The following is a 24502-nucleotide window of genomic DNA, read 5'->3' as shown; positions in this document are numbered from 1 at the left end:
GCACATCAATAAAATCAATGGACGTCATTCATGAAACACGTCAACAAAATTGACACCTGCTCCTGACCAAATGTAAATTATGTGTAAGACATCGAACGTTGTGTGTTCTTTCAGACAAACTGCCATGACTACATTTTGATAGAAGTGCAATAAAAATAATAATAATAAAAATGTATAAAAATTATTTGATGCTTGCCATTTTTTAGAAAAAATAAAAAATAAAGCCCTGTAATGTGACTGGTTGGACAGTATGAGCTCTATAATTTTGGTTTCACTAATTCAGGTATTGATAAATCATGTTCAGTTGATAACAAATGGTCAATGTTACTGCTGTTAAACCTATAAATAAACACACATCGCGGGCAGGTGCGCTCACAAAACAACGAGAAAAAAATAGAAAAAGTAGTTTAGCTTGCAAATCTTTATTAGCTCACAGTGTTTCGGACAGAAATATTTTTACACAAATTTTTTTTTTTAAATTACCTCTTGGACAATTCGATTAAAAAAAGAACCTCAGATGGAAGCCAGAACATGCGGTGACAGTAAGTTCCCCACTTTTTTTGTGACCACACCAGCATGCTTGCTAAATCAAAATGTTGTGATTTGAATGCACTTCATTTAAAACACTTTCATTACTGTTATGCATATACCAATTCACATTTACTAGCACATCTGATGTCTTCCTTATATGGCATTTTCATGTGCGTGGATTATGATAATTGTGAATGAATGTGCACACGCCATGTATTCGTGAATGTTTGGAATTCGTTTACATAGCCAAGGTCTATTTTACATGCAAATTACTCAGAATTTACTTACATATTTACGAAGCTTTCATGAATGAGGCCCAGTGACACCAAACCCATCATAGTACCAGGCAGTGCATTATATTATTACAATGACAAAACTCTGAAGGTTGATCTTTTTTTTCCCCACATTCTTTTAGCTGTAAAACAAACATCTTTGAAATGGATTGTAAATAAAGTAGTGGAATGTTAGAAAAAAATTAGTAGAGTACCATTTTTTTGCGAGTAGGATGAGGAGGTTTCTGAGGGGCCATCCAGGATGTTGAGGCAGCGTGCAGGGGTCATACACACCCACAGTAATCTTTAAAACAAAGAACACATCCCCCATTTTATATGAATGCAATGTTTTAATAGTTACTTAAATCTTAGTAACACTTTCAAAATTACAAACAACTTAAGGCCAAAGTATACTTCGGGTGTGTGTGTTGCAGATCGCTCCGCACACAGTATGTGAAACAAATTGTGTCATCAGCACAGCCACGCGGCCTGACCACGCATGTCTAGATTGTCTGCGCATGTGCTGGCCATTGACCCTACAAAAAGAGTGTCACAAAGCAGTTGTAGTGCGCATGCATCAAACAAGTTCCTATTTGTTCGCGGTCAGAAAAGTATACTCAGAAAGGCAACACAGTCGGCCGGGTACGAGCCGATCCGGAACCCGCAAAAACTAAGTATACCTGGGCCTTTAAGCTCTGTCAATACCACCTGTGACTTGAGATTACCACAGACAGTAATTCAAAACAAACAAAAATTGTGTACAGTAATGCACTGATAATGGATATCTATGGGTCAAGTGTACTGGAGGACTTAAAGTTGTCATGACATGCCTTTTTATTAAATTATTAAGCCATATTTTTGTAAAACATGATAATTTTCCACCCTCATTCTGACCCTCTATCAGAAACTTTTGGTGCTGCTTCTCCTTTAAGACTTGACAGTAAACAGCCCACTGTTATGAATGGTTCTCTGCTCTTGACTGATCTGCTATCTCACTGCTAACCATTACTGGGCGGGGCTACGGAAGTGATAAGGTAAAGTAGGCTTTGATGTGTTGTTGTGGACATGGTCAGATGGAAATGTTTACCACAGTGTGACATCACGATGTGGAAGAAGTAGAGAACAAGTCATTTTGGCAGCTTGGTTTCAACAAATGCTCTTTTTGTAGTGAGGAGGAAGTTTGGGTTCTGAAAAGTACAGTATGCTTTTGTTATAAAAAAAAATTTGAAGTTTGTTTTTTGGTTAAAGCACTTGACACGATGACATTACTCACTAAAAATGTGTGTTATTTGCGTAAATGTAAAGTTGTCTAAATCTAAACCTTTGTAGGTGGGACAACTTACTAAGTGGATGATTTTCTGGTTAAGTGTCACCAATATTTTTCCCTGTGGGTGGAGTTTGCTCCATGTAAACAGTAGGCCACTCGGCAGATGTCACGTACCTTCTTGGGATGCTACTGTAACACATACTGAGCTCCATTTTCATACCTGTGTTAGAAGAAGCACTATGTGCTATAACCATTCACTACGTCTTATCAAATTTACATGAGAGTGCTAAATCTAACTGCAATTTTTATGCTTGGGCAACCCGCAACTGGTCGTGTATGGGGGTGTTAGCTCTATCTGTGGGTCAAATGCACGCAAACAATGGGTGAATTCACAATTTAGAAAAAAGTTATTGTCTTAAAATAATTTGAGAAAAGCGTCTACTCTCAGTGCAAAGTCTAAACTCAGTCAGTGCATTTGCAGTTTGGGGACTGTGGTGCTATCAAAGTGCGTGTTCAAACTATGGAATTACAGAAGAACATAAAATTATTTCACTAGCCAAGGTTTTGATTGTCAGTATTAATATGATGAATTATACTTACATTCTTTTTCATTTAACAGAGCCAACATCCAATTAGCCATGACAAGCACAACCTTTTCCATGCGTATAACAAGAGCGTATCATAGAGATATACCTGACATTCAGTTAAGGAGAAATACGGATGCATACTGCGCAAAATAACATGCAACACAAATGGTCTTTATTTCTATCGTCTTCTAATGAATTGCATACAGCACATTTGCACTAGCTACCAACTTCTTTTGAAAGGGCTTACTTCATTCATATCACTTGGTCTTTGCGCACAAACTCTAGCCAACCCACTAATGCCTAGACTTAGTACATGCTTGGTAGAAAATCCCCAAATTTCATGGCCATGACCACGACTGGTGATTCTAACACACCAGTCTCGAACTAACACGTGTAATATTTTAAATTCTCATGGCTAAACTTACAAAAACAGTATTACACTATAATTTAAACATTACTTGCAATGTTGAACACCTGCCCTATTCACCTTATTCAGCCCCGCCCCTTTTCAGCGCATCGCTCTTCCGAATTTTGTCATCTAACTTCCTGTTTGCATTGATGCTACTGAGAAGAGTCAATCAAAATGGATTACGTGTGGGAGCAGAGAAAGTATTTTTCACCAAGAGTTGATAGTATTAGTCCTTTACTACGTGAAAATGCTTGTGACGTGTTTTTTCTGTCACTGTAAATGTTTGTTTTTCTGACACCAGCAGAGGTAAATTGGACCTGGAAGATCACATTCAGATAGCTATTACACACTGCACTTTTACATGATATAAGCATTTCATTGTTATATGTGTAATTCTGCTTAATTTTTAGGTTTCAACTCATTAATAATTTGGTTCAAAATGTGTAGTTGACATGAAATTTCAAACAGGACAGCTCGTATTATTTTACATGCAAGTTCATTACATAAAACAAATAAAATTTACTTTAAATTTATTTGTCACCCCACATCTTTAAGAGGCTTAAATGTGATTAAAATAGTTCTAAACGCAATATAAAATAAAACATACACTTTTAGGTGTGTGTGTGTGTGTGTGGGCAGGTTTGGGTGGTTTACAAACTGGTAATAACAAGGGTATTATGCTATAAATGTGGTTTATGAGGACATTTCTAGTGTCGCCATAATTCAAATCGCTTAACAAAAAAACCCCAAAAAAAACATAGTAAATGATGTTTTTTTTTTTGAAAATGTCAAAATGCAAAAGTTTTTTTTGTGAGGGTTAGGTTTAGGGGTAGGGTTAGGGGATAGAATCTATAGTTTGTACAGTATAAAAATCATTATGTCTACAGAGAGTCCTCATAAGGATAGCCGTACCAATATGTGTATGTGTATGTGTGTGTGTGTGTGTGTGTGTGTGCGCGCATGTGTAAATAGTTGCACCCCTTCACCCGTTTGGGTTTAACACTCAAAAATCTGCTCACCTGAACTATAACGCGATGAGTGAATGACACAAGAAGATGGTCAGACGTGTCTTACAGAGATATTTGAATGACTTTGTGTTGTCTCTTGGAGTTACGTGAATACAGAGGCACATCAATACGTCCACAGTGTGAAGGTAGAATCTTTATTTATGAATGAAGTACTCTTGTTTTAAAATCTCCCCACTCTGCTTCCAGTTGTTATGACATCCCCTGAACACTTTAAAATACTCATGATACATTTTGACAACTCTATAAACTGTAAATCCACTTCAATAGCTAATTACACATTGACATCAACACCACAGAAATCTATATAGAATATGCTAGACCGGAACATCAAAGACAAAATTCTTAAGATGGCTGCATGCTAGTTTCTCTGCTGCATAATGTGAATAGGCTTTCAATGTAAATCCTTTACTGTGAACCCATTTTTCCTTTGTTTTAACAAACTGAGGGACAAGTAAAAAAAAAAAAAAAAAACTGTTTGTGGTAATCAATAGTGTGCCACAGAGGCTGTTAATCGGACCTGAAGGTGAAGTGTGCAATTTCTGAGCCACTAGCGGCATCAGGAACTGAAAAATTAATGACTGTATCCAAACAGGTTTCCCTAAACACTCCCCTATCTGCCATGCACGAAAAAACAGATAGTCCTGCCCCAAATGTACGCCACTGGTTGAGTCCCTGTTACTGCGTCAAGCTGGTCAGGATTTTCAAACAAACAGAGCAATGATTTGTAGCCCCCCCAGTGATTTCATATTACATATTATTATATTAAACTGGGAAAGGAGAAAGTTTGTTAACATCAAAAATACAACACACTTCAATTCAATACAAGTTAAGCTCAATCGATAGCATTTGTGGCATAATGTTGATTACCACAAATATTTATTCAGAATCCTCCTTTTCTTTAAAAAAAACAAAATAAATAATCAAGGTTACAGTGAGACACTTACAATGGAAGTGTATGTGGCCAATTTTTAGAGGGCTTAAAGGCAGAAATGTGAAGCTTATAATTTTATAAAAGCACTTACATTAAAAAATTTTAAAATTCATGTATTATTTGAGCTGTAAAGTTGTTTAAATTGTCATTTTTACAGTTGTTTTAGGGTTTGTTGACAGTACACTGTCATGGCAATGAAGTTGTAAAATTGGCTATTTCTTTTCACAGAAAAGATTAGTAAGCAATTTTATCACATTAAAATGATGTTAACACTCATATTGTTTATGTCTTGTGGCTATTCATTTGAAACAGTGAGTATTTTAACGTTCAAAAATTGGCCCCCATTCACTTCCATTGTAAGTGCCTCACTGTCACCTCAATTTTTGCTTTTTTCAAAGAAAAGGAGGGGCAAGTCAAAATCTATTTTTTTCATAATCAGTATTATGCCACAAATGCTGTAAATTGAGCTTAAATTGTATTGAACCCGGAATATTCCTTTAAGTTATATGTGATAACCTTAGGTTATTCTGTTAATAACAATAGCTTAATACTAGAAATTACCTTTGTTAGGTCTGTGAAGGAGTTCAAGTCTTTTAGAGCAGCGACTTCAACACTTTCATCTGTGTACTTGAGCAGAAAATGTGGGACTGCTGTCATCCCAGTCGAGGAGCAAAGATTATCATATGCTATTTGCAAGCTGGAGATCTGTGAAATAGATAAATCCAAAACAACAAATTTCATAAACTCATGAAACATGCTGAAATTAAATCAAAGTTTACTGATGTTTGGAAAATGTTTAGTCATGGAGAGATATCTAGTTTAAAGTCTACCTGTGGACATATACAGAGGGCCCACTTAAGACACAAATAAAAATGCCTGAATATCAATGCGTTAGATTTCAAAACATCAAAGCATGTGTCATCCGAGACAATTGATGCAAGAGTTTTTCTCAGAACTACTCTTTTCTGAGCTATTTTCGTAATGTGATTTTTTGTGGCTGTATAAAGTCAGTTTCCCTTAAGTTCACACAGTTGTGCTAGAAGAGTAACAAATGTAGTTCATCAAATTAACTATGGTTATGCTCTACAAAGATTGACAACCACAAATGGCCCTAATTTAAGAGCGCAGATGCTAAGCTCAGCACTATGCGATATGTCATAAGTGCAAAGTCAGTGGGCATGGCCATGAAGATTTGGTATTTTCGTGCAAGCATGCATTAAGTCTAGGCACAAATGGGTTTGATGAAATTGCACGTGCAAAGCGCTAATGGGCTGGGTCAAGTGCAATTTAATTCCGGTTGCAATTTAATTTAGGTTATTACACCAACTGCATCCTATCATTCCCTGTCAAGCACCAGCGATATAAATAAAGACAGCACATTCATAAGAATTTGGTAGTGTAAATGGGCTGTATGCAACAAATTAGAAGAATAGAAATCATGACTTTCATTCTTTTGTGCATTAACTGCATGTCTGGCATATTTCTTGCGACACGCTCCTTTTATACACATGGAAATTTCGGTTCTAGTCAGGACTTGGATGTAGGCTCTGTCAAATTATAGAGAATGTAAGGATTTATGTATTTATTAATCAAATTGATCTACACCACACAAATCATGGCTAATATTAAAAGTGATTGTATCAGACTTCCAAATTAGGATGTGGATTTCTTTTTTTTGGAAGCACTTCACTTCTACCAGTCAATTTTGCTTTAAAAAATTCATTCATTCACTGAAATATGAAAAACTTAAATCGAAAATATTTCTAAATTTAAATTACATTTCAAACTAAATGAAAATATAATTAAAATAATAAAGTGGTCAAAATTTTTTTTTACATAACCACCTCCCCAAACCCAAACATTTTACACTCTCCAACTTCTTCCACCGGCCACTTTTGCTGTGACTTAAAAAAAAAACACTCTTTGACAACAGGTGGAAAATTACTAATAAAAATTAGATCATAAATACAATTGTAAATAAAAAACACAATAATAATAATAATTGAAAAATAAGCCATGACCTCAAGAGAGTTCTCATACATTTTTGTTTCATAAATCGACTATAACTTGATGTAAATAATTTGATGTTCCACTGTATTTTCAGAGTTTGGACATGAACTTTATTACCACCTGCTGGTTGAATCTCCATTTTTGCACAAAACTGCCCTTAGAATTAGCGCTCTCATGACAATTAGATAAGACATTGTGCATGATCATGCGACTAGCGTGGTCACGAAAAGAGAGCCCAAAGTTTCACAATACTTAGTCTTCACTTTAAACAGTGTAAATGTTGTTTTATTATTTCAAAATTATTATTTTTTTTAAATGTTTTGGTTTAAAAGTGTGTTTGTCCCGTTGTTCTTTCAAATTAAAGCCACTTGCTTTGATATTTTGTTATAAAATGCAATGGCATTCATACCTTTTTAATTGTGGCTTGAGTCACGCTTTGGTGCAACTGTACTGTATAATGCATTTCAAGTGTCTTATTAAACATAAAATTATTAACATCAAATTCGAAATTTAAATCAGGGCATGGTTTTACATAATGCATTGTGTAATGAATCATTATCTGTACCAAAGAAACAACATCCACAAATAACTTCCTGGTAAGACAAATGAGTTAGTAAAATGAGTGCTCTTTTCTGCACCTGTTTGACAGAGAATCTCTGCTCTAATGACATCGGCTCCTGAACGAGTTGGACTCCTTCCAAAAAGCAAAGGGCAGGAAAACAGAACCAATAATAGAAATGGTATTTCTTCAGATCCTGGATAAACAAAAGTACCAGTCAGGAACAAATGGATGAAAGGACTTTCAACAGAAATTTCAAAACTGTTGGCATACAAACCGCAAATGTCAAGAGAATGAATTTGTTTAGAACTGATGAGTCTTCCACCGCAGCCCCTGATTGAATAGCATTCCAAATCTGTAAAAATGACAAAATTAACAGTATTAATTAAGCTGACATTACGAAAACTAATTTATGATTCTGATTTCAAAACACTGTTTCTGCAAATTCTGCATTCATGCTTTGAATGCAATGTTGGTTAAAATTCAGAATTTAGGAATTGTCTCCTTAAAGAGTATAAATTTGAACTGAATTGTTCGAGTCCCTGAGGATGCTGAATTGCAATATGAATTGTAAGGAGGACCAGAAAAAGAAAACGTTTTTAGATGTTCTGCTGCGTCCTGTAAATATAAATATGCATATACTGTATATATACACATTACATACACACACACACACACACACACACACACACACATATATATACAGTACATGTATATTTGTATGTATAGCATGTTTTATGCAAAATATATACTAACAAATAAAATGTATAAAAAAATATAATTAAAAACTATTCTTACAGCTGTTCTTAATTCAATTCTGCATGGCAACAATCCAGTGTTAATAACAGTGTTTCTTGACCAAGAAACCAAAGTAACCCATAATGCATTCCCTAAATCAAACAAACTACTCAACCTCATTGGCTGCTTTTTCTAGGATAGCTTTCTTGTCAGTAGATTTGAAAGCTTCTAATGTGTTGGTGTTGTAAAGAGTTCCAGAGGCTGAACAGCAGCGAGCAGGTGTGGGTCCATCACTAGACAAATAAAAAAATATTTTAAAAAAAACTCAAAATAATTAAATATATATTTAATTATATGATAATAAGAAATGTACAAACTTACACTTCAAATGCACTGAACTCCAGGGTCAAGCGTGTCGGCAAGCCAACAGGATCACCTGCGTTTTATAATAAAATATTTACATTACAGCTTAAAGGTGCAGTAAGTATTTTTTTATTTTTTTCACAAGTTTACCACAAATGAATACTACTTTTAACAAACATGTGTACAGTTATATACACTCACAAGCAATGAAAACTCCAGTCATATCATTGATGCAGTCCTCTCGAAAAAGCTGTTTAATTTTACATAAGTGTGGTCCATCTGCATGGTGGCTGCCATGTTGAGATAACATGACCAGACTACTTACTTTATCTCTGTAACCCCATTATTACCGAACATTTTGTCACATAATAATCACGGGTGACAAATATGCCTATGAAGTGTTTTTTCTACAATGACATCGGTAAAAAAAAAATGTATGATGCTACATACACACAGGTAGGTATCAGTATAAAGTCCTTGACTGTCATATAGGTTGTTTACAAAGACAAATAATAGCTTGTGAAACTCAAACACTATGCTCAGAATGGAATACTAGTACTTCATATTGCATTCAGCGTATTATATGCTGTATACTGCGTACAGTATATAAAAATAAAAAAGTATGTGGAAAAGAATACACTATGCAACAATAGTTTTATATAGTAGAATGCTACATTGTTGTCACATAAACTCATTACGTGGCATGTGTAATTCAGTGAGTGGCATCCAGTTATCATCCTGGTTATTTTGCATTTTTATTAACATTTTGTGTTAAAAGGGTCTTAAATCTTGGCAGTCCGATCAATAAATGAGTCAAAAAGGATATGTTAAAAACGTTACTGATGTTACTTCCGGTTTATTCCTCATGGTAGAAATAGAAAGTCAGCCACCTCACGATACAATACGTATTGCGATACACGTCACACTGCAAAAAATGATTTTCAAGACTATTTTTGTCTTATTTTCCTGTAAATTTATCTAAACATTCTTAAAACATGATTTATTTACATGTCAATCAAAATGGCATAAGACACCAAGTCTTGTTTTGAGAGAAATCTGACAAAATTTTGTGAACTTTAGACTTAAAACAAGAAAAAAATCTGCCAATGGGGTAAGAAAAATAAACTTGTCTTCCCTTGGAAATAAGTTTCTTTTTCTTATACCATTGGCAAACAGTTTTTTCTTGTTTTAAGCATAAATCTCACTAAATTCAGTTAGATTTCTCTCAAAACAAGACTTAAAATCTTATGCCAGTTTGCTTGTCAAATAAATCACGTTTTAATTTTTACTGGAAACAAGACAAAAATAATTGTCTTGAAAATAATTTTTTGCAGTGCATGATTCAATATATCACAATATCATGATTTGATTCAATTCTGATTCACAAGCTTTCAATTCCAATTCATTTGGGTATGTTTCAGTTATAATGTCAATTTTGCTTACATTCAGTATGAAAGAAATTCTCTTTAAGCTAATGTTGTATTTAATTACACAGGGGATCTTATAACTTGGTAAATTACGGAAATATTAAGTTTACCAATATTATTTTTTTCATAATTTGGCCATTATATACACTATATTGCCAAAAGTATTCGCTCATCTGCCTTTAGATGCATATGAACTTAAGTGACATCCCATTCTTAATCCATAGGGTTTAATATGACGTCGGCCCACCCTTTGCAGCTATAACAGCTTCAACTCTTCTGGGAAGGCTTTCCACAAGGTTTAGGAGTGTGTTTATGGGAATTTTTGACCATTCTTCCAGAAGCGCATTTGTGAGATCAGACACTGATGTTGGACGAGAAGGCCTGGCTCGCAGTCTTCGCTCTAATTCATCCCAAAGGTGCTCTTTCGGGTTGAGGTCAGGACTCTGTGCAGGCCAGTCAAGTTCTTCCACACCAAACTTGCTCATCCATGTCTTTATGGACCTTGCTTTGTGCATTGGTGTGTAGTCATGTTGGAACAGGAAGGGGCCATCCCCAAACTGTTCCCACAAAGTTGGGAGCATGGAATTGTCCAAAATCTCTTGGTATGCTGAAGCATTCAGAGTTCCTTTCACTGGAACTAAGGGGCCAAGCCCAGCTCCTGAAAAACAACCCCACACCATAATCCCCCCTCCACCAAACTTCACAGCTGGCACAATGCAGTCAGACAAGTACCGTTCTCCTGGCAACCGCCAAACCCAGACTCGTCCATCAGATTGCCAGATGGAGAAGCGTGATTCGTCACTCCAGAGAACACGTCTCCACTGCTCTAGAGTCCAGTGGCGGCGTGTTTTACACCACTGCATCCGACACTTTGCATTGCACTTGGTGATGTGTGGCTTGGATGCAGCTGCTCGGCCATGGAAACCCATTCCATGAAGCTCTCTTCGCACTATTCTTGAGCTAATCTGAAGGCCACATGAACTTTGGAGGTCTGTAGCGATTGACTCTGCAGAAATTTGCCGACCTCTGCGCACTATGCGCCTCAGCATCCGCTGACCCTGCTCTGTCATTTTACGTGGCCTTCCACTTCGTGGCTGAGTTGCTGTCATTCCCAATCGCTTCCACTTTGTTATAATACCACTGACAGTTGATTGTGGAATATTTAGTAGCGAGGAAATTTCACGACTGGACTTGTTGCACAGGTGGCATCCTATCACAGTACCACGCTGGAATTCACTGAGCTCCTGAGAGCGGCCCATTCTTTCACAAATGTTTGTAGAAGCAGTCTGCATGCCTAGGTGCTTCATTTTATACACCTGTGGCCATGGAAGTGATTGGAACACCTGAATTCAATTATTTGGATGGGTGAGCGAATACTTTTGGCAATATAGTGTATGTACAAATCCCATGTATTCTATCAATAAACATGAAATTGCATATTTTATATTGCATAATTATATTTTGTGACAAGTTTGTCATTTACATGCCTAACTTGTACTATTTACAAGCATTGATATGTAGAACAAGTGCTACAACAGTTCTGACTCTTCAAACCCAGCGTCAGGGACAGAAGTATTTTGGTCGAATGGTTTATTTAGCATCTTTGTTATGTGAGATTAGAATTAAATGTTTCTTCTGTTGTTTTACAATCGATAACTGATTGTAAAGAACTGAGAGGATATTAAAAGAGACATTATTCAATGCCAAATTCATTACATGGACCTCGGTGTACATTACAAAGAAAAAGTTCAACCAAATTTTAACTCAATACGTGGTGAAAGGATCATGGTGCTGAACTTCTTTGTCACTACACTACTAAAAAACTGATTGAAATCACAAAAATTACCAGCCAGTGGCTACTCAGATATTTTAGTTGCATATGCAAGATATTTACTTGCATTTTAGAGGGTTGCGCATAAAATAAAAAAAGCAATCTTAGGTTTTTAAGAATCAGCTTCTGGATCGTTCAAATGAAGATCGCGATTAAAGGAATAGTTCACCCAAAAATGAAAATTCTCTTATCATTTACTCACCCTTATGCCATTCCAGATGTGTATAACTTTCTTTAATCTGCTGAACTCAAGTGAAGATTTTTAGAAGAATATCTCAGCTCTGTTGGTCCATACAATGCAAGTGAATGGGTGCAAAATTTTGAAGCTCCAAAAATCGCATAAATCAGCATAAAAGTAATCCATAAGACTCCAGTGGTTAAATCAATGTCATCAGAAGCTATATGCTATATGATAGGTGTGGGTGAGAAACAGATCACTTTCACAAACTTCTTCTTGTGTTTTTGGTGATACACATTCTTTATGCATATCGCCCCCTACTGGGCAGGGAGAAGAATTTCTAGCAAAAAAAGAGACTTAAATATTGATCTGTTTCTGACCCACACCTATCATTTCACTTCTGAATATATGGATTAAAACACTGGAGCCTTATGGGTTAAATTTATGATGCTTTTGTGCTTTTTGGAGCATCAACATTTTGGCACCCATTCACTTGCATTGTATGGACCTACAGAGCTGAAATTTTCTTCTGAAAATCATAATTTGTGTTCTGCAGAAGAAAGAATGTCACATATCTGGGATGGTATAAGGTTGAGTAAATGAGAGAATTTTCATTTTTGGGTGAACTATACCTTTAAGTGGAAAATCTAAATTTTTGCCTGTGAGAAAAACTATCGCGATATTTCGACATTTGATTGTATCGCCACAGCCCTAGTCACCTCGAGTGCACATTTTGGCAAATGTAGGATTTCCTCTGGGTAATTTATGCATACAGAAAACTTGCAAACAGCATACAATATACAGCACATATCGTATAATGCAAAAAATGTATTGTAGTATGCTATTCTGAATCCAGCCAAACAAAAAATTACTTACTGCACCTTTATTTATAGCACACTGCACTTGATTAAAAATACATTTAGTATTAAAGTTTAATGTACTCTTATGTGTTTCAAGCATCGACAATAAAATTATTTATTCAAGATGAGCAACCTAATCCATGATCAAGCATCCATGACAGTAGTCTAGTGTTTAAGAGGCCACTGCAGTCAAATTTTTGCAAAACACCTCTTTCATTATCACATCCCCTAGACTCACCATTATAATAATAGCCCTTGATGTTTTTGGGGCTTTCATCTAAGCGGTAGTCATTGAGTTTCTTCTGTGTGAGCTGATGCCAGAATCCTGCCTCCAGAGCACTGCAGAAAGGTGCAAACTGCAGCTTTGGGGCAGCTGTGCCTCTCTCTATTGACTCGGCAGCCATCAGGATTGACAGTTATATTCCTTAGACACATAATGAAACAACATACTGCTAAACAATGCCCCACAAGACAATATAAAGACAACTGTAAAAAAAATCAAACCAAGTAGAAGTTTGTTACTTTTGAAATCCTAAAGCAATGAATAAACTGTTCAAAATAAAGACAATAAGTGTTTGGATACTTTCTGGTTGTCCAACATTAGTGGAACATGTCAATAGTTAATGTGTTGAACTACACCTGTGGTTACTCTGCTGACACCTGTGTGAACTTAAGGGTAACTGACTTCATAAATCCAATAAAATTAAAATGAATATATTATAATGGATTTGTAATAAAATATTTAATATGAATAAATAAACTACAAATACACTTTAACATAAATGTTAAAGTAGGCAAAAGCCTTCTTTAAAAATGCACTTTGCAATGTTGTCTGTCTGCTGCTTTTTATATATATATATATATATATATATATATAACATATAACAGTTATGATGAAATACTTAAGATTTGTTAAAATGGAAGTTGGTTACTTCCTTTTTCTCACTTCAGCAGGGCTTACTGTCTAAAAAAAAAAAAAAAAAAAAAAAAATCACACAGTTAAGAGTATATTTAGCTGATAAAGCGTCCATACAATTCGTTATGAGTTGTCAACATAATAAAAGTAAGAAGTAAAGTGTTCTTTAGTGTTTTAATGTAACTGCTGTCTCTGCTTCGGTGAAGCCATTGAGTCTCTGTCACTGTCATTATATGTTTTTAGCACACTATAGTAAATAACACGAGCTCGGGAATGATGACAGAAATCTCCGATAATTATATGCATTGACTATATTACGTAAATCATTCAAACAGCATCAGACCAGCAGTAAATATATATGAAACTTAAACATCACTCACCAGATATACACTTCCTGTTTGAGGTCATGTGACGGCTATCGTCACAAGACGCATGCGCAGTCGGTTTGTTTTGGTATCGCCTCAGCGTCGCTTCTCATATGACTTATTATAATTAATTTAATATTTAAAAAAATATAGTGATATTAGACGTGATGCACTTATCGCATGTACAACTAATAGAAAACCCCTCTTCCAAATTGTGACACCTTTAACAAAGTTATAAGGAGCTGTAAAGTGTCCAACTGAAGAACAACAGTGTTAGCAAATATGTTTCCATCCTGTTAAATGTTTTAAAGCGTCACACGGTCATATTATCCTGCAAAATATTTTTTTTTATTAGATTGCAATATATGAGCGATGTTGCTAAATAACGTTAACCTGTGGCATGAACAGATTAGAAACTTATGCTTGTCAAATCGGCTTTCGCTGTGTTAATGAAAACTAAAGCATGGAGAACGTAGACATCTGTTACGGTGCCAGAACCATCGAATAAAAGGCAAAAATCCAAAACAGCAAGAAAACACAGACGATTAGACAGGAAAAAACGGACAAAAACTTATAAACGCCGTTCCTTTTCATTCTGAGCCCAATAAATCCTTTGAATCAGCTCATATTAAAGGTGCAGTAGAAAGCATGGGCGTCGGTAACAGTGGACTAGCCAGAAAATCCACGCAGCTGGCTCAGATGTACACGTGTAACAGAAGCCTAAAGTGTTTTTACATGCAGATGAGCAGCATTCCTTTAACCATAAATGTATGTTGTCAAAAATATAAAACAATGATTTATAAAGAGGACAGTCATCTGGAATTATGGGTAAGGGTCAAAGGTAATCATCAGTTGTGGTTTGAATGTAAAATCACACCTTAAATGGTTAAAAATGGCTTTTACAATGTGTCCACTGTAGTGAAACCATTAACCAGTTGTTTAATATGCAGAGACATTTACAAGTAAGCTATTTGTAGGTTCCCTTTCAAGTCGGTCACTTCAGCGTTACATCGTTAGCAGACACTAGGGGTCACTCCTGAGAGCTCGGTCTCATTCTGAACTATATAACATCACGCCAGTTCCATTGGCAGATGAAGTTCGGAGCTCCGCCCCCATACATCGCGTGCAGACAGCGAGTATAAAAGGAGCCCAACACATCATAACTTTAAAACTTCTCCTTCAGAGTCGAGAAGCTTCTCACCTGATGGACATGCCTTCTACTTCTATTGCTGTGAAACAAAAGCACTTTCAGCGGACCTATGCCTCGCTGCCTACCTTTGTTTGAGTGGCTTACACCCGCAACATTTTGCAGCAGCGTTCACAGTTCCCTGCATGCACTGGCGACATCGCTGTATCCTTACTTGGCAATATCAAACAGAGGCTCTCTCATTGTGTTGTTGATGCTTTAGCTTATGACTCACAAGGCTTGAGCTGCCCTATTGGAGATCGAGCGCACTCCACTTGAGGAATGGCTACCTTTTGGGCATTGGCAAATGGTGTGCCCTCATCAGACATCTGCCTGGCAGCAGGAAGGTCCTCCCCTAGCACATTTGCTAGGTTCTATAATTTACAAATTCCCTCTGTCTCTTCCCAGGTGCTTTCTGCGAAGCAGTACTAAGCATTGTTTAAAAAAATAAAATAAAAAAATAAAATGGTGCTTTGCCCCTTTTTACAATATATTTCTCCATTACCTCCCTCTGCTGAGTGAGTGCGGGTAGAACTATCTTGTGCTAACATATGCTTATGCTTCTCAGGTTTGGCCAAACATGTTGGTTTGGTCTCTGTTCTTTTTTGAGTGCGTTGCGGGACAGCTCTTATAAGTTCTATACGTTTTCTTATGCCCCTGCTGGATATGTGCCCTTGTGGCTATGTGAAGTCATTCCCTTATTAGCTCTCTCCCCACTGGTGAGGAGCTATTCATTTTTTTTGGCAGTCTCTGTGGTTGTTAACTCACCATAATTGTTTTCTGCTCCTTCCCCATTGTATGTGAAAGCGGTACTTTTACTACGTCCTTTTACTACCAACTTTGTTATCAGGCGTAGTCTAAATCAGTATTCTAGTGTTATGGCATTACACCTAGCATCAGCTAATGACTTAATGTTGAAGTGACTGACTTGAAATGGAACGTTTAGGTTACTGTTGTAACCCCGGTTCCCTGAAAGGAGGAAACGAGACGTTACGTACGTCGGCCATAATACTGATTATTGCTGAAAGGTTAGAGCATGGTCTCGCCTCTTCAGTCTAATGTCCTGAGGTTATGATGAAGTTGGGCTCCTTATATACTCGCGCTCTGTGTGGGAAGTATGGGGCAGAGCTCCGAACTTCATCTGCCAATGGAATTTGGCGTGATGGTATATAGTTCAGAGCGATATCAGGCTCTCAGGAGTGGCCCCTAGCGTCAGCTAATGACATAACGTCTCGTTCCCTCCTTTCAGGGAACCGGGGTTACAACAGTAACCTAGACATTAATTTCGCAGAGGAATGTAAACTCTGTGGCAATATAAAAACATTGCTCTGTTTGTTTGAGCATTACAACAAAGCAACATTCAGTCAACCAATGGGGTAAGTTTGGATTGGGTCATCTGTTTGCAGACCAGTGACAGACAAGTGGGAGAATGTTTGGGAAAACCTGTTTGAAAACAGCAACTATGATCCCGTTTACTTCCAGTGTTAAGATGCATTTTGTGTGATTCGATCACAGCCCATAAAAAAAATTAAAGTTCTGACAAACTTGCTGCAAACTTCATAGTTGCTAAAAGTGTTCTGCAGGTTCACCACTACCAGTGAAGAGATGCATTCGTCTAGCAAACATTTGCAGTGAATCGCAAGCTCAATTGCATGCGAAAATAATGAGTGGGAAGTTTGTGGCAAGTTTGTCAAATCTCTATATTTTTTTTTAGGGAAGTGGTCAGCATTAAATACAGGTGTAAACAGGGTGCATAACGTTTTGTGATCGGATCACGAAAACTGCATACGGAGGTAGTCAAAAATGCATGTGACCACAATGCATTTGAGATGTAAATGCTAATCAGTCCTGAATGCATCCCAGACAGCAGCGAAGCACCACCCCTCACCTGTCAATCAACGGCTGTGCTAAAACAAGAGTATAAACATTGCCAGTTATGTGCAGTTTTAAAAAGAAATAACCATCCGAATGAAAAAAAATAAAAAAAATACATACACAATCACAAGAACTTAACAGATCTTCTTCAGGGTGTCTGATATCATGCAGAGACACACACATCTAAAGCTCCTTCAAAACAGGTACTCCAATTAAATACCGGCGAATTCTGCTTCAAATGTTGCATTTTGCTCAGATTAAATTTCAACTACATCTGGGAGAAAGAGCACACCGGTTTTATTTGCGATTTCTTTGTCTTTTATTACTTTTCTGCTGTTTATTATCATGCAGTAACACACTGACATAGTGATTGATGATTGTTGTCATGAAACTAGACACCCTCCCCAAGAAATCAGAACACAAGTAGTCACAGGAGATGCATTTAAGCGACCAGGTGTAAACAGCGATGTGTCTCGCCAGCCCACGTGTGATCGAATCATCCGAGGTGCAAACAGGGTCTATAAGTTCATCTACCTACAAAAGTAGTCCCACCTCAACATGACGCTTTAGAAAATTTTACAGCTCAAATAATGAATGTTTTCCTTAAAGAAGGAACTACATAACTTTGTGCTCTCTAGCGACATCTGGGGTTGAAACTTAAAACTGCAAGCAATTTGTGGAAGAACACTAAATGTAAAGTCATGTTTCGGCACTGCTCTTCTGGCAGATTAATCTCATGATTTGAGCTTTGCCTGTGTGTGATCATAACTGAAGATATTCAGAGCCAGAGTCATTACATGCTATTTTCATGTTGATATAATGTTATACGATTAAACATTTAAAACTGAAATATTACTTGCTTTGATGAAGATAAACAACACGTATTCACATACAGTATTTTGAATTAATTAATTTTACACTTATAGTTCTTTTCTGACACTACACTCAAAGCACTTTTACATAAAGATCAGGGGACTCAATCACCTCAATCAATGTATATTTTAATAAAATTGTTCAAGTGTTTTATCTACTATTAATGTTTGTATTGTACGACACTTATCAATTTAAGAGGTGATAATCGTAATATGGCTGATACGAGTTCAATGGAAGATTGTATTAATGTTATATTATATTGAACAGACTCAGTTGATAATGCAAGTGAAATGTAATACTACAATAGAATGTTTATGCAATACACACAATAACACAATAAACTAAAAACATAAAACAAGGATTCAGTAATGTGGGGATAAAACATACTTTATTAAACATTAAAATAATATGCTTAAAAATGCAATACAACAGTTAAAAGAAGTCAATTTCAGAAGTCATACATATTAAACATGTCACAGTAACTTCCCCTGACAATGTAAATACATTGCGATCGAAAACACGAGTAATGTTCGATTTATACAAGTATGACAAGCAATATTAGCTTCAACAACCCTACCAGACAACATATCCAAATAGCAGGTAAACAACTTCGCCAAATGGATAACAGATAAACATCAATCCAGACGGCAGCAATGTTGTCCGGAATTGTGTGAGTGTGACTGACTGAACTATAGTTTCTTTCTTCTTTTTAATAGCTACTCGTAAACTAAAATAGTGCATTACCACTATCTACTGTTTACATGGGAAGGAGACAGCCAGTTCTTCTTTCATATTTTCACAGACATGACGTAATGATGCAAGGATGTACATCATAAGCCAGCAATTTCACGCCAAATCGAACCCAACAGCTCAAAATACAAATAATTTTTATAGGCTTACCGTAGTGAATCGGGGTAAGGTAAGAACATTATTTTGAACACTGGTTGTTTATTTACTCAGTCAATAATGGCAATTTGTTCATTTTTAACCCAAAACTCTTACATAGTGCAGCTTTAAGAATTCATCTAAATGCTTTCACAAAATTATAAGCTTAACATTTAACTTAACATTGTTTGAAAAGGGGGTTTGTATTTAGATTTGACGTTTGTAAAAACCCAATAGTGCAAGAAAACGTATCTGGTTACACATGTAACCTCGGTTCCCTGAGATGAAGGAAATGAGATAATGAGGTTTGTACTTCTGGGGAATTCCTTCTCTGACAACCTAGCTGAAGCCCTTGTATAATAACGGCAATCTTATGATTGGTAATGGTGTTTAAGCCCCACACCTTTATGCGCGTAGTTGGCCTATATAAGCGTGTGTGCGAACACCTATTCTTCAGAATTTTCTGACTGAAGGACAAGAACGCATCGCTCGTACCTCGAAACTCTGAAGTAGCAGTGAGGCCAGGTTTCGCAATGTCTCGTTCCCTTCATCTCAGGGAACCGGGATTGCATGTGTACATGTATAATGCCCACACAGGACATAACAAACAAATGCATCGACTGCTCCTCATCCTAATTAAATGCTGGGGGAAAAAAGGCTTGTAGGTGGACCACCTGAGCCCTGCAGGGCGTGGATAAAAGCTTAGGCACATAGCCTTTCTGGGATGCTTTTGAAAGACCCAGCCCAAATACCAGTCATGAGCTGTCAGCCGACAGCACCTGCATATCACCCACCCGTTTAACTGAGGCCAGAGCCAATAGGAGTGCGGTCTTAGAAAAATCAACGGGGGGTTCGTGAGCACATTCAGCACTAGGTTTAAATCCCAAGCTGGGACTGTAGCAGGGCGAGGGGGTTTAGGCACCTCGCTCCCTTGAGGAACTGAAAAATAGAACATGTCTGCCCATGGAGGAGCCAGCCTCCGGGGCGTGGTATGCCGACATAATTGCTATGTAAGCATCCATGTCGTGAGATCCACGTCCAGCCGCTGTTGGAGGAACAAAAGGATCTCAGCTTTGGAGCAGTTCACTGAGTCTTCACCATGGGGAGAGCACCAATTTGTAAACACGCTACTTAGTGCATAGAGGCGTCTCACGGATAGCGCTGTAGTTTGCAGAATGACATTCACTCCAGTGGGGCACGGCATCTATGTAAGCTACCACTGTCATGTTGTCCGATCGAATCAGAACATGGTGATTCTCTACCTTGGAATACAAAGCCTTAAAGGCTATGAGATAGTATTTCCAGACGACTGAAGTGCTAGGTGCCGAAGTCTGGGTACCCACCGCACAGTGTGCCTCAGCCTGCGCTGAATGCATCCTTGGAATCCAGGGCGTGCTGAGTGACTCCAGCCAGGTCTCCTAAACAACCAAATTGGTCTGGTTGCTAGGGAGGGTAGAGTCACATGGGGTAACCTCCTTGTGGTTGCTATAATGTGGTTCGCTCTTGGTGGGGCATGTGGTGAATTGTGTGTGTATTCCACGGTGGATGAATTGAAGCCTCCACACACACTATGTCTCCGTGGTAATGCGCTCAACAAGCACGTGATAAGATGCAAGGGTTGACGGTCTCAGACGTGGAGGCAACTGAGATTCGTCCTCCGCCACCACGAGGACTGTAAAGGAGGAGGCGAGAAGCAGCTTTCCTTGTTTAGGTAAGGATTTATTTTCTCTGTTTGCAGCACAATTTACAGTCTCACGTTATGCACTAAGTTAATCCACTATCACACACCGCTTCACAAAATAAACTCTCATTATTTGTAATAAGAAATCTTTGCTTCTGGTTTGGGTCTGTCATGCCCAGGCTCTCTCTCCCTCTTCTATTTGCGGTGTGTCTATTTATGCCGCTCTCCCCGTGCTCACTGAACTTAGAGACAGGTGTTAGACATAAATTAGCTCAGGTGTAAGCGCCCTTACTGCTTTCTCTCTCTTCGGAGAGATGCTTGACCACGCCCCCGCTGCCACATATCCCCACCGCCCGACTCAGGCCAGGGCGTCATCTGGCCTGCCTACCACTCCCCCCCATTCCTGGAAAGGAAGTCGGCGACAGCCATCTGCGCCCCCGGTCTGTGGACCACCTTGAACTTAAACGGCTGAAGAGCCAGATACCAAAGGGTGATCCGGGCATTGGTATCTTTCATGCGGTGGAGCCACTGGAGTGGGGCGTGATCGGAACAGAGGGTGAAGGCCCGCCCCAACAGGTAGTATCGGAGAGTGAGGACCGCCCACTTGATGGCGAGACACACCTTTTCTACGGTGCTGTACTTAGTTTCCCTTAACGAGAGCTTACGGCTAATGTACAGCACTGGGCACTCCTCCCCCTCCACCACCTGCGAGCGTCCAATCGCGCACTTCTGTGGGTTCGCTGTGAGTCCCACTCAGCGCAGCGATCTCAGAACCGCCCTTAGATGTTGCATGTGCCGCTGCCAATCATTGCTATAAATGATGATGTCATCTAAATAGGCAGCGGTGTAGGCTGAATGCGGTCTGAGGATTTGGTCCATGAGACGCTGAAACATAGCCGGGGCCCCAAACAAACTGAACGGAAGTGTCACAAATTTGTGTAATCCAAACGGTGTGGAGAAGGTGGTTTTCTCACGGGAAATTGGTGTCAAGGGGATCTGCCAATAACCCTTCATCAAATCGAGTAAAATCGAGCAGTGCCCAACCGATCGAGCAACTCATCAACGCGAGGCATTGGATATGCATCAAATTTAGACACTGCGTTGACTTTTCTATAATCCACACAGAATCGTACAGACCCGTCGCTCTTAGGCACTAGAACAACTGGGCTGGACCAATCACTGTGGGATTCTTCTATTACCCCCATATCGAGCATTGCATCCAATTCTTCCCGAACAATTTTTTTTTATGTTCGGGTAATCGATAGGGGCGGCTACGTACCACGACCCCCGGCTCGGTCTCGATGTGGTGGTGGATGAGGTTCGTACATCCCGGTAGAGGGGAGAACACATCCGCAAACTCCTGTTGCAACTTAGCAACCTCCGTTAGTTGACTCGGTGAGAGGTGGTCTCCGCAAATGACCGGAGTGAACTGTTTATGTTTTGAACTCACCTCCGGTCCGAGCTCTGCCTTCTCGGGAACTACCGTAGCCAACGTCACGATAATCGCCTCCCTCCACAATTTCAGGAGATTGAGGCGGTATATTTGATGTGTGCCCCCTCTATCGGTTCGTTTAACCTCATAATCGAGATCTCCCACTCGTCATGTGACCTCAAAGGATCCTTGCCACTTGGCGAGTAATTTAGAGCTCGATGTGGGAAGCAATACAAGCACTTTATCTCCCGGTGCAAATTCCCTTAGCTGAGTTCCCCTGTCATACAGTCGGCGCTGTCGTTCTTGAGCTTGGAGCAAATTCTCCTGTGTTAGCTGCCCCAAATTGTGGAGTTTTGCTCAAAGATCAAGAACGTACTGAATTTCATTTTTACTGTTTGAAGGTCCCTCCTCCCAGGCCTCTCGCAATACATCAAGCACACCGCGTGGGCATCGCCCATACAGCAGCTTGAATGGGGAGAAGCCAGCGGAGGCTTGCAGGACCTCTCGTACTGCAAATAACAGGGGGTCGAGCCATTTATCCCAATTTCTAGCATCATCGTGCACGAACTTACGAATCATGTTTTTGAGGGTTTTATTAAATTGTTCCACCAGGCCATCCGTTTGAGGATGGTACACGCTGGTGCGAATCGATTTAATATTTAACAACTCGTACAGTTCGCGTAGTGTCCGTGACATAAATGTTGTGCCCTGATCGGTGAGGATTTCTTTCGGAATCCCCACCCGGGAGATTATTTTGAAGAGTGCCTCCACAACACTGCGTGCTGAGATGTTGCGAAGAGGCACTGCTTCCAGATATCGCATTGCATAGTCCACTAGGACCAATACAAAGCGATGTCCGTGTGCTGACTGTTCTAATGGCCCGACGAGGTCCATTCCAATTCTCTCAAAAGGGACCTTGATCAGAGGGAGAGGACGCAATGGCGCTTTTGGGCTGGCCGGTGGGTTAACCAGCTGGCATTCGCGGCATGCCGCACACCACCTGCGGACATCGCCGCCAATGCCCGGCCAATAGAAATGGGCTATTAGACGGTTCAGTGTCTTCCTTTCTCTTAAGTGACCTGCCATGGGATTATAATGAGCCACCTGGAGTACCATTTCCCGACGGCTCCTTGGAATCAAAAGTTGGGTTGTATCCTCTTTGGTCCGAGTGTCCTGTGTCACTCTATACAACCGCTCATTTATAATTGCAAAATAGGGGTATGAAAGGGCGATGTCAGGCTGGAGTCGTTGACCATCGATGACTCTCACTTGGTCAAAGGCATGTTTGAGGGTTTCGTCTCGCGACTGCTCCAAAGGGAAATCCCCCTCAGGGAATTCCCTGAGAAGGGGAGGGGCTGCAGCCTCTCCCCCTCTCTCGTCATTATGACGTGGAGCTGTCGAGGACGGCCCCGGCTCCGCCTCCCCTGCCAGAGAATCGCACATCACACATCTCCCTATTTTCGTACAGGACACATCCGTGCAAATTCCCTTTAATAAAACTCTAAAGTCAGGCCAATCAGTCCCCAGAATCAGTGGATGGGTGAGGCGGGAACTAACCGCAGCCTCCACTCTATGCTTTTTCCCCCGGAATTTAATCGTTAGGGTCACCACCGGATACTTGTGAATATCCCCGTGTACACATTTCACCTTCACCGTTTTAGTTGTGACCAATGCCTCGGGTTGAACCAGGCATTGGTGGATAGTGGTTTGATTACAACTGGTGTCCACCAACACTTGGTGAGTACCCCCCTTGACACTTACCGGTATCCGGTACGCTCCGGCCCGGTCGAGGGCAGCCTGTGGGAGGTCAGAGACCCACACCACCGTCCCCAGCTCCATCAGAGGGCACTGATCTCGGAAGTGGCTCGGGTCTCTGCACCTCCAGCAGGCCGGCCCAGGCGCTACGCCCGCACTTGCGTCGGCGGGCACCCCCCCTGAGGGGGAGAGCAGCGGGGCATTGGAGTAGGGGAAGGTGTCACCTCCCACACCCGGGGAACTGGTCTCAGGGGCTGAAGTCCTCCTCGTCTGTGTGGGGCAGGAACGGGACCTGGAGAGAGAGCAGAACGAGAGGAGAGAGGAGAAAGGAAGAAGGGGGAGGGGGAAGAAACAGAGGGAGGAGAGAAGATGTAGGAGGGCTCTTCCACCCTCGGGATCGCCGCCATGTGGTCCTCCGCAAGTCGGACAGCTTCCTCCAACGATGCCGGGCGGAAAGTTGTTGAGCCACGAGCTGGGCTTCCCTGGACAATAGTGGGATCAGTCGGGCCGCCCATTGGCCGAGCGGCCAGCCCCAGATCTCGG

The 24502-nt window shown here is 39.6% G+C and overlaps 1 protein-coding gene across 3 annotated transcripts in view; it reads right to left on the bottom strand.

Annotated features, from left to right (window-relative positions):
• The window catches only part of LOC127427837 (ubiquitin-like modifier-activating enzyme ATG7), a 140630-nt gene extending 125684 nt beyond the window's left edge, over positions 1-14946 (bottom strand). Inside the window, exons 1-9 of one of the 3 annotated variants that reach the window (XM_051675660.1) lie at positions 14288-14946; positions 13894-13955; positions 13230-13415; positions 8714-8768; positions 8508-8625; positions 7872-7949; positions 7674-7790; positions 5587-5730; positions 1019-1107 (exon numbers count right to left, since the gene is read on the bottom strand). In XM_051675660.1, the coding sequence (XP_051531620.1) occupies positions 1019-1107; positions 5587-5730; positions 7674-7790; positions 7872-7949; positions 8508-8625; positions 8714-8768; positions 13230-13395 (767 nt within the window). In that variant the 5' untranslated portion in view covers positions 13396-13415; positions 13894-13955; positions 14288-14946. The remainder of the gene's footprint in view (positions 1-1018; positions 1108-5586; positions 5731-7673; positions 7791-7871; positions 7950-8507; positions 8626-8713; positions 8769-13229; positions 13416-13893; positions 13956-14287) is intronic. The other 2 variants (XM_051675661.1, XM_051675658.1) reach the window with 2 other exon arrangements.
• Between the last annotated feature and the right edge of the window lie 9556 nt (positions 14947-24502).

Source organism: Myxocyprinus asiaticus, chromosome 37, assembly GCF_019703515.2.
Source record: "Myxocyprinus asiaticus isolate MX2 ecotype Aquarium Trade chromosome 37, UBuf_Myxa_2, whole genome shotgun sequence".
NCBI lineage: Eukaryota > Metazoa > Chordata > Actinopteri > Cypriniformes > Catostomidae > Myxocyprinus > Myxocyprinus asiaticus.
Note: the sequence above shows the minus strand (reverse complement) of the source record. Positions and strands in the feature narration are given on the sequence as shown.